At 38.3% G+C, this 11,827-nt stretch overlaps 1 protein-coding gene across 1 annotated transcript; it reads left to right on the top strand.

Moving 5' to 3' along the window:
• Positions 1 to 10,644: 10,644 nt before the first annotated feature.
• LOC131167606 (18.1 kDa class I heat shock protein-like) lies at positions 10,645 to 11,157 on the top strand. Its single transcript, XM_058126401.1, has one exon. The coding sequence runs from the start codon at positions 10,645 to 10,647 to the stop codon at positions 11,155 to 11,157; it is 513 nt and encodes a 170-aa protein (XP_057982384.1).
• Positions 11,158 to 11,827: the final 670 nt, after the last annotated feature.

Below are 11,827 nucleotides of genomic sequence, written 5' to 3' on the forward strand. Positions count from 1 at the left end.
TGGAAGAAGAAGAAGAACTACAGCTCTGGTTATCAGCAGAACACCGAGCGGACGAGTTCTCAAGGGGATCCATCCTCCGCACCGTGCACCAAGTGCTGTAAATGGCATGATGGCGAATGTCAGCCATTGTGGGGTGTATGCTACAACTGTGGCAAGTCAGGCCACATGGCAAAGAGCTGTCAGGAATAGAGGAGGATTATGCCTGCACAGAGCCAGAACCATGGGAGTAATCAGATGCCTTGAGGGAACCACCAGGAAACCATGGCTCTGGCGAGAGTATATTCACTTACTCCAGCAGATGCGGAACACGCTAGGAACGTGATGACAGGTACCATGTTACTGCTTTCGAATAGATCTATTATTTTATTTGATTCGGGGGCAACCAATTCATTCATATCTGCTAGTTTTTGTGATGTTATGTAAGGAAAAAGCTTGTGCGATGAATGAGATGTTGTCTGTGACTACGCCAACTGGGAGTGTAACGATTTGTAGTAAGATGTTATGAAACTGCCTAGTTGCGATTCATGAGAGACTGCTACCGACAAATCTTGTAGTATACCACATGTCAGGTTTTGACGTCATACTGGGAATGGATTGGTTGTTCTCCAACTATATGGTGATTGATTGTCGTAAGAAGGCAGTAGTGTTCAAACCTCCTCTGAAGCAGGAGTATGAGTTCGTGGGGTCGTGTGTGTGTTCGACACCACAGATTTTATCGGCATTACAGGCGAGAAGGTTACTCTTGGATGGTTGTCAGGGGTACCTAGCTTGCGTGAAGGAACCTCCGCGGAATGAGTTGAGACTTGAGGATATTCGGGTGGTCAACGAGTTTCCGAATATGTTTCCAGATGACTTACCCGGTTTACCTCCAGATCGTAAAGTGGAGTTTACGATTGAGTTGCTGCCTTGTAAGGCACCGATCTTTAAAGCTCTGCACCAGATGGTTCCAAAAGAACTTCGAGAGTCGAAGGAGCAGCTGCAGGAATTACTGGACAGGGGTTTCATTCGACCTAGTGTTTCACCTTAAGGAGCTCCAGTATTGTTTGTGAAAAAGAAGGACGGGTCGATGTGAATGTGCATTGATTACCATGAGGTTAACAAGGTGACTGTGAAGAACCGTTACCCTTCGCCTCGTATAGATGATCTTTTTGACCAGCTGCAGGGAACGCGGGTCTTTTCAAAGATTGACTTGCGGTTAGGGTAACATCAGGTGAAGGTTAGAGTGGTGGATGTAGCAAAGACTGCTTTCCAAACCAGATATGGTCACTACGAGTTTTTGGTTATGCCATTTGGGCTAACCAATGCGCCAGCAGTGTTCATGGATTTGATGAACAGGGCTTTCCATGAGTACTTGGATCGATTCGTGGTGATGTTCATTGATGACATTCTGGTATACTCGAGGAGTACGGAAGAGCACATGGAACATTTGAGGTTAGTGTTACAGATTCTACGGGAGAAGAAGTTGTATGCTAAGCTGAAAAAGTGTGAATTCTGGTTCAATCAAGTCACGTTCTTAGGCCATGTGGTGTTTGAGGGCGGTATCTCTGTTGATCCTAGCAATATTGAAGCTGTGGTCAACTGGGCTAGACTAAAGAGTGTGTAGGAGGTTCGGAGTTTTCTGGGACTGGAGGGTTACTATCGTCGATTTATGGAGGGATTCTCCAAACTGTCTTGACCTCTGACACGATTGACTAGGAAAGGAGAGAAGTTTGACTGGACTAGCGAGTGTGAGTAGTGCTTTCTTGAGTTGAAGCACCGGATGGTTACTGCTCTAGTATTAACCATTCCTTCGAGGAATGGGGGTTTTGTGATCTATAGTGACGCGTCCTTGAAGGGTTTGGGATGTGTGCTTATGCAACAGGGTAAGGTGGTAGCTTATGCTTCTCGGCAACTTAAAGAGTATGAGAAGAATTACCCTACACATGATCTATAATTGGTTGCTATTGTTTATGCCCTAAAGATCTGGCAACACTACCTATACGGTCTTCAGTGTGAGATTTTCACTAACCATAAAAGCTTCAGGTATTTTTTCACACAGAAGGAGCTGAATATGAGGCAGAGGCGGTGGTTAGAGTTGATCAAGGACTACAAATGCACAATTAGTTACCATCTGGGGAAGGCTAACGTGGTAGATGATGCGTTGAGTCGAAAGTCAGAACATACAGCTGTATCTGCAATTGTAGCTCAACATCATGTCAGGCGGGATCTAGAAAGCCTTGGCATGGAGTTGGTGTCTGGTGATCATCAGGCTTTCATTGCTAGCTTGGTGATTCAACCGACCTTATATGAGCGTATTAAAGCTGCGCAGGCTAATGATGCAGAGTTAGTTGAGATTATGAAGAAAGTGCAGCAAGGTTTGGCTGTGGATTTTAACATCTCTAATAGAGATGTGTTGAGATTTGGGACCAAGCTATGTGTTCCAAATGATGGTGAGATCAGAAGGACGATTCTAGAGGAAGCGCATCGTTCTTTGTATACAGTACATTCGGGTAGTACGAAGATGTATCGGGATTTGTGCAAGTCATTTTGGTGGAGTGGTATGAATAAGGATATTGCCCGGTTTGTGGAGCAGTGTTTGACATGTCAGCAGGTGAAAGCTGAACATCGGAGGCTGGTAAGGCCGTTGCAGCCCTTACCTATTCTGGTATTAAAATAGGAGCATATTTCCATGGACTTTGTTATCGGTTTGCCACTAGCGCTTCATAGGCAAAATACTCTCTAGGTGATCGTGGAAAGGTTGTCGAAATCTGCTCCCTTTGTACTTATGAAGGTTGGCTATCCCTTGAGGAAGTTAGCAGACCTGTATATGCAGGAGATAGGTAGATTGCACGGAGTGCCTACTTCCATTATTTCAAATCGGGATTCGAGGTTTACTTCTCGATTTTGGAAGAGCTTGCAAGAAGCACTTGGGACGAAGCTTACTTTAGGTACAATATTTTACCCCCAGACTAATGGGTAGTCAGAGAGGATGATACAGATCTTGGAAGATATGTTACGGTCTTGTGTATTGGACTTTGATGGTAGTTGGATTCAGTTTCTGCCACTAGTGGAGTTTGCCTATAACAACAACTTCCAGGCTAGCATAGGGATGGCATCGTTCGAGGCTTTTTATGGTCGGAGGTGTTGATCTCCTTTGTATTGGGATGAGGTCGGTGAACGTCAGGTTTTAGGACCTGAACTTATACAGCAGACGTCTGAGAAGGTAGGTTTGATCCGGGAGAGGATTAAATCGGCTCAAAGTCGGCAGAAAAGTTACGCAGATGTTCGCCACCGTGAGTTAGAGTTTGAGGTGGGCGGTAAGGTATTTTTGCGTATCGCTCCGATGAAAGGGGTGATGAGATTTAGGAGGAAGGGCAAGTTGAGCCTGAGGTATATCGGATCATTCGAGGTACTTGAGCGAGTGCGTCCTGTAGCCTACAGAGTTGCATTACCTCCAGCACTTTTGAGGGTCCATGATGTGTTTCACGTATCCATGTTAAGGTGGTACATGTTGGATCCTTCACATGTTATTAGTTATGATGAGTTGGAAATTGGGGATACTTTAGCATATGAGGAGATACCTGTTCATGTTCTGGACCATAAAGTTCATAAGCTTCGTACCAAAGAAATACCGTTGGTGAAGGTATTGTGGCAAAACCACGAGATCGAGGAAGCTTCTTGGGAATTAAAGACGAAAATACGCTGGAAGTATCCGCAGTTGTTTTGAGTATTATTTGGATAGCAGGGTAGTATGAGTATGTATGTATGTATGTAATACTCTGTTATCATATTAGTATTGTGTGGTCAGTCTCTGGGAGAGTTGTGTAGTGTTATAAACTTTCGAGGCCATGTATGTATGTAACCACGGTATTCCTCTGCCATAGGTGAGGGAATGTATATATGTATCGTAACGGGGCTGCGTATAAATGACCGCCGTATTCTCTAGAGTATGTATGTATGTATCGTGATAGTTTGGTTTTGCTTCAGAGTGAGTATGTATGTAGTAGTATGAATGTGTTTGTAATGAGAGATTGCAAATTTCGAGGACGAAATTTTTGTAAGGTGGGGAGATTGTAAGAACCTGAACCGTGAGATGTGGGTTTATTATGTAAAAGAGGGGTAAAAATGGAATTCTGCAGACTTCATCGACGATGCCATAATTTGTCGACGAAGGTAGAAGGCTTCTCGTCAACGAAATTCAGAGGTTCGTCGACGAGGAAAATTCGAGAGTCGGAAGTTGGAAATATTAGGATTCGTCGACGAAATTTATGTCTCGTTGACGAAATCCCTCAGGTCAAAGGTCTTTATAAGGATATTTGTAGTTTCTTCTTGGCTAAGTTATGGTTTTCCTTTCTCTCTCTCTCTCTTTCTAGGATATGAAGCTCTCTCTCTTTTCTCGATTGCTACCCGTTTTTCGCCTGGATCGCAAATCCAAAGTTACTGCGTGGATCAATGAAAGATTCTCTACGTTTCTAGCGGATCGGAATCTTGTTTCGAGCGATCTTGGGTTTTGGGCTAAAATTGAGGTAAGGCTCGATTTTCATTTCTAATTCAGTATATGTGTAGTAGAACGAATTGTAAGTATGTAATGTACTGTGGTTTGTAGGTTTTGGAGTCTCGGTACGTAGATTTGGGGACTGTAGAGTTCGTAACTAGAATTCGGGTTAAAGTAACGGGATTCTGTTTATATCAGTTTATTTTCGAAATCGGGATCGGTAAACTTGTAGGCTACGATCGTATATATGATTTGACTACTTATATAGGGAAATCTATCAGGTAAAATGCGAGATTTTCAGGTTACAGTTTTTAGGAAAATTGGGGATTTCAAGTAACATCTCTACTTTATTTGGAAAACCGTTCGTTTTGTTTAAACTGTATTATTGGGATGATTATTATCCATATTTGCATAAACTGTATACTTGAATTTGTCAATGATATGATTTTTCATAAACCAAATAAGTGTGGTATGTATGAGTGTATGTATTTGTTCCAAGTATTTGTAAAACAGCTATGTGGCGGCTTATTCCGTACACTAACATGTATAGGAATGTGAGTTCCAAAATGATTCCAGGGATTTGTAAAACAACCATGTATCGGTTAACTACCGTGGGCGAGAGTGGTTGACTCTATATCCAAGGTGTGAAATATCACCAATACGTTCTGTCTGGTCACCGAAGGGTGTGTTCAACACTGTATGTAGCAATGTAATTACTATTGGGCCTGAGTCGTCACATCGTAGTTGCGTATGTAGCAATGTAATCGTTATGAGACTAGGTAACCATGTGTAGTTGCGTATGTAGCAATGCAATCACTATTGGGCCTGAGTCATCGCAGTGTAGTTGCGTATGTAGCATTGTAGTCGCTGTGAGACTAGGCGACCTTGTGTAGTTACGTATGGAACAATGTAATCACTATTGGGCCTCGGTCGTCGCAGCGTAGTTGCATATGTAGCAATGTAATCGCTGTGAGACGAGGTGACCTTGTGTAGTTGCGAACTAGTGTGATGACACTGACCGTATGTTTTGGGTATCGTATGTACTGGAATGGTTTTTATGAAAATATTGGAACTGTATGGAACTGTATGTATATGTATGAAACTGTATAGAAACGTTTCGAACTGTATCATATTTTATAATATTATGAAGTATGTAAAATAACACTGGTATGCCACACACTAATATAATATGTTTTCTCCCTTACTGATAGGTGTCCCTGACTCACTCGGAAAATGAGCAGCTCGAAAGCTATCCCAAGTATAGGAGTTACGTCGTGTAATATTAAGCCCAAGGGCTAGATCGTCTCCTCAGGGAATGCGTTTAATCTCAGATTTAACGTTCTTCCAATCAAAATTAAATTGCACTGAACTCGGTTCAGATTCGGAGTTTTTCAGAGTTGTTCAATTTTACTTTTGACGAATTAGATGACACGTAATTTAAAAAATCCTAAAACTAACATGTACTAAATAAAAGAAACAAGAATAGAAATCCTAATTTACTTAAAGAAACATTGGGACACACACTAATTAAAAATGAAAACTACAAATAAGGAATTAAAACACGCTAGAATGGAAACTCTAATCTACCTAAGGAAACATCGACACACGCACTAATTAAAGATGGTAACCTAGAACATGGAATTAAAAACACACAATGGAAACTAAATTTGACACACACTAAAAAAAACCAAACCTACTAAAAATCGAACCTTTAGCACAATTAAGAGATCAAATCAAGACTCACAATTTAAATGTAAACATGAACTCAGCGGAAATTTAAAAGACATAAACAATAACGGAACACAATAAAAACACAACCTTTACTAATCATAGACCCTAACTAAATCGAATTTCGACAAAAAAATATCTGAATTTAATTAAGAATGCTAAATTAAAATAACTATCAATTAGATAAACAAAGAGATTAATTTAACAATAATGAAATACTCAACATTACTCAACTTAAACAAAAAGAAAGAAAACTCCAATAACATTAAAAAAAAACTAAACTTTCTTCAATATTCCAAGATTCAAAGAAAAGTAAATAAAAGAAAGAAAGAAAGGAAAAGAGAGAGAGAGAAACAAATCCACGGAGCCATGAAGTTGCTGCTGTGCTGGAGAAATTGCTGCTGCGCTTTGGTGGTCCTGCTATGGAGTCAGCTAGTGTTCTGCTGTGCTTGGGGACTGCTGAAGATGGTGGAGGAGGCTGGCCATACTACAAGAGGGCAGAGGAGGCCAAGAGAAACAGAGGAAAGGGGGAGAGTGAGGGAGGAAAGACGAAGGGAAGGAAGAGAGACAAGGGGAGAGAAGCAGAATTGAAAAGAACAAAAAAAAACAAACTAAAGAAGAAGAAGAAGAAGAAGAAGAAGAAGAAGAAGAAGGAAAAGAGGAGAATGGGGAGCCATGGGGGCTGCCTCCTAGGGGGAAGAAATAGAGGAGCTTAAATAGGAGGCATTGGGTGCCCTAGACCCAGATGGAAAGGATTGACCCGTCAACTTGATTTTTTTTATTTTTTTCATTCTCTATTCATCGCAAATTCTGCTCTTCTGGAGCCCGTATCTCACAAAACTCAAAACACAAAAGTTGTAGATAATCCTTTCCTCTTTCTCCAAAAATTTGAATCGTCTCAATCGGAGCTCGGATGGAAAAGTTATGTATGAAATACGAACAGGTGTCGGTTTTGATTCCCGGGAATTTTTCCTGCGACAAAAAATTACCAAAACTTCATAAATAGTGCAATAAAGTTCAAGAATAATAATTTTGGCACTTTGTTAAAATATTGAATAATTTTGGACATTTAATTAAAAATATAAACCGTAAAGCAGAATTAAAAACGTCCAATTACGCAGTTTCGGTGCGTAATCAGTCCCTCCCCAAATGTACGTACAATTTTTTTCAAGTCCCTCAGGTAGCCGTAATTAGCATCCTAGCATCTGGAAGCAAGGGTGTCGTAGTTACTGCTAGTACCTATTAGGTACGAGTTTTGGTATCCAGGTTGTCGGGATAGTTTTTGTAGACACCTGGGGTATGTTTTGTATTATGGGAACGTATATCCTAGTTTGTATAGACTCGGTATGATACTGGTTATGTATAAAAGACCGTATTCCGCTGCATATTTTGATGAGTATGGACGTTTATGTGTATGTATATTGGGCATGCGTTCGCCCCACGGGGTCAGACCCTCTTTTTACGCTGTATCATGTATGTTTTAATTGGTACAGAGACAAGTTAGGTTGCTAAATTCACCCCCAGGTCCCATTTCCAGGTTTGGGGTTTGACAATATGGGAAAGGGAGGGAAAGTTTAAGAAGGAAAGAGGAAGGGAAAGTTTTAGAGGGAGAGAGGGACATTAGCTAGGCGCAAATCAAGCTTGTCAATGGAGGACATTGAGATAGATAGAGAGAGGAAGAAAACCATTGAGAGGGCGAAAGGGGCTACATGAAGTGAAAAATAAGAAAGGGAACTAGAATCTTTAAGTTGTTACTCTATTATAACGTAGACCATAATTTATTAGAGATGGAAAGAGTGAGCAGATGAATAAAAACTGTAAAAAAATTGAGATAGTAGGTATTCTTTTTATTAAAAACCAACCAAAAAAAGTTTTAAAAATAATTTATAAATTCAAAATTTTAGAAAATTTAGGTTTAACATTTGGAAGTCTTTGAGAACACAATGATGTCTTTTTATATTATAGTATATATGCTACCGCTGGTTGGTATATACTTTGTTTGATCTTTGCATATTGATATGCCTAATGTACTAGATATTCTTAAAATCTTCTTAAGCTTATAGTACGAGGGAGAGCTAGGCATAGAGTAAGGGTGAGGGCATGCACATAATATTTTGTTATCGATCTAAAAAAGGGAGAATGTTTGAAGTTAAGTTCTAATGATTGACGAAAATTGGTTGATGAACATAATTTACATTTAATAATGTGTTATTATTCAGCATTCACTTATAGTTGTAGACTAAATCATAGACTTATTAATAGACTCATTCGTAGGTTTATTCACAAACTCGTCAATAGATTCATTTGCAGATGAACTTACAGACACATTGTGAAATATAGTCAAGATTAGTGTGTTTCTTGCTAAACTCATATAATTTTTATTATTACCTATTTAATTATTGATATCTTAAACAGATTGTTAACCTACTTATCAAAGCTTTTTGATATTCAAATTTGAAACAGAGATGCAAGAAGATTTATTTCAAACCACTAGGAGATTCCCTTTTTGAATGAAAAGTAAGCTCCAACCCCATGAGCATGGATTCTCATGTTCAATCATGCATCTACTGTCATATCCAAAAGAGCTTAGCTAAGATGTACCTCAACCTTTATATATATTGGGCGAACAATATGACTAAAGATTAAATGCAAGAGAATAACAGATTTACACACACAAAAGTTCATGCTGCCAACTTTTAAATTTTGATTGTATTATTGTTGTAATTCTAATTTTGTTGTTTTAACGTTTAATTCTACCAAATAGGTTAGCTCCTTATGAAGGATCTATAGTGTCATAGGTTTAGAATAGTTAGACTGTGTGTGTGGTAGATCTAGAAAAGACCTTAGAGATAGGTTATACTTTTCCTACTTTTTTTTATGTAATTCAGGTGGGACATGTGTCCGAGAGCGCTATGATACTGTGTGTTCATTGACTGTAATCATAGTGGAATAGGTGTATCCCAAAGTTCTGCAACACTAAGATTGGCCAAATGGGCACGTGGTTGTGGTTTTTGAAAACCAAATAGTTCTTTGTTGTCCCTAGTGCTATAAAGAGGGGTTTTTGGTAGTCGTCTAACAATAATAGGATGTTTTTTCTTAAAAATTGTAATACCAAAAATATTAATGAAACTATTAAACTAGTTGGTTTAGGTAGTGGACATTGGTCAAGTGACCAAACCAGTATAAAATCTATGCACCACTCTTGTGTCTCATTTACTTTATGATTTGATAGTATATTTTATGTTAATCATTCTATTCAAAAATAAGTGTTTGGATATATTTGATAAGGAGTATTCCATCACAAAAGATGGGTGACTCTTGAGTTGCAGCTTTGCAAATTAGTTGTGAGGGGAAAGATCAATGTGACAATCCTTGTAGAATATATTCCTTCTACTTCGACATCCAATCATGCATGATAATATATTTTTAATTCCCTATGTCTACTCTGCATATATTCCTTATCATGAGTTCACATTGAGATTTTTATTTGAAAAAAAAATACAAAAAAGAAATTTATTTTTTATTATTGTATTTCACATTTTATATGAAATATTTTTGAATTGTAATGTTTTTTAAAAATTAAATATTAATGATTTTTGAATTAAATATGTATTCATTTATTTGTTGATTATTTTATTTTCTATTTTATTTTTCCTTAATATGTAAACACGAAGAAATAAAATTTTTTGTTATTTTCGTTCTCCTTTCCCCATAGTCTAATTTTAAAAACAAAATATAAGAAATTCTTCACTCAACTATCCCACTTTTTTTATTTTTCAAGATACGCTCATACAAATGTTAGTTGAATGATAAAACAATATAGTAAAAAATATTATATAACCCAGGACTAATTATAATTAATTAAGACATAAGCATATTGCAACAAAGTGACAACTAATAATACTATTATAAACTATAACTAATTATAATATTTTTGTTTGATCCATAATACTTTCAAAATTTTTAAATAATGTTATATTTTGGTAAAAAAAAAAAAAAGTTTTACGGATGTTTTATTCAAGTAATTTATATTATAGCTGAGTCAATCTTAGAAAAACAAAATATCAAACTAAACAAAATAATAAGTTAACAAACGATAATTAAAAGAAAACATAATTGGACATCTAAAATGTGATATAGTTAGGAAATTTGTGTTCATATGTATATATATATATATCACTGAGCTTTTTAAAACTGCAAATATATATATAGTAATAATAATAATAATAATTGAAGAGAGGCTTCGTGCAAGCCCACAAGAATAAAGCGCGGTGTCCACAGCACAGCAGAAGACGAAAATTGCTTCGCCGTCAATCTTACGCTTATGTATACGTGACCATTGATATTTTGCTCATTATAAATCAAATGCTTATACGTTTCCGAGATTGATTCTGGCTTGCGTCTCACTGGTTCAGCAAACCATAGATCTAAAGACCGACAAAATGTGGGCAACACCCGGCAACGACGCTGTTTGCTGCAGCCAACTGGGTAACGTCGTCAAGGTCAAGCCCCTCATAAACGACGATCGGGAACCCTTCAAGGGTTTTTCGTGCCAAGGTACTGCTGCAACGGGTTCGAAGCACCAGGCCTTCCCCGGCGAAATTACGGCGTTTGTGAACGCGAGGATAGACTGGGAGAAGAAGCCGGAGACTCACGTGGTCAGAGTGCATATTCCGAACCTGCAGAAACGGGAAGTAAAGGTGCGTGTGCTGGAAGGAGGGATTGTGGAGATAAGGGGCGAGAGGAGGTTGGAGAAGGAAGAGAAGGTGAACGGAAAGCAGGTGCTGTTTGAGCACAGCAGCGGCAAGTTCAGTCGGCAGATAAGGTTTCCTGAGAGTGCTGATCTTGATAAGTTGCAGGCCTGCATGGCGAGTGGGATGCTGACATTTGCTGTTCCTAATAAAAAAGTAATAGAGAAGAAGCCTTGTGTGAGAATTGTTGATATTCATGGTTGAACATAACGGTTATGAAAGCAAATAACTAGATAAGGACCCCATTTAGCTTCTCTCTCTGACCTTTTAAAGGGTTTGTGAGCTTGGTTTCTTTAATTACATTTTAAAGGGTTTGTGGCCTCTTCACTAATTTCTTTGCCTTTTCATTACATTTTTCATCATTTTCAAAAACTCCCATAATTTATCTCCACTCCAGCCAAAAGGAATTAGAAAAAAATGTTCTTCCTTTTCCATTACTTTCCCCTTTTCCCTATTTCTAGGGGTTTTTTTAGTCCTTTTAGGGATTTTGCATATTAGTCTCCCCTCAAGTCTTCCTCTCATCATTCTCATCCTCCACTTTCATAAAAAATAAAAAAAATAAAAAAGGAGTTATTTTCTTCACATCCTTAAATGTAGTCTTCATAACTCAATACATCGACATTCATTCTTAACATCACAAAACTGATACAAAATCAACAACTCAAGTTGAATTCGATTGAACCTTGAATCCTGAAAGTCAAATCCCTACCCAAATTCACTAATTAAACTCAATTTAGTCCACAAACCTCTATATTGAGCAAAAATTAAAACAAACAAACAAACACACACACACACACCTCCATATACATATATAGCCATGGATGAGAATGGTAGGTGGAGATCAAATTCAACAGAGTTGGGTTGGTTGGTGGAG

Source organism: Malania oleifera, chromosome 11 (genome assembly GCF_029873635.1).
Source record: "Malania oleifera isolate guangnan ecotype guangnan chromosome 11, ASM2987363v1, whole genome shotgun sequence".
In the NCBI taxonomy this organism is placed as follows: Eukaryota; Viridiplantae; Streptophyta; class Magnoliopsida; order Santalales; family Ximeniaceae; genus Malania; species Malania oleifera.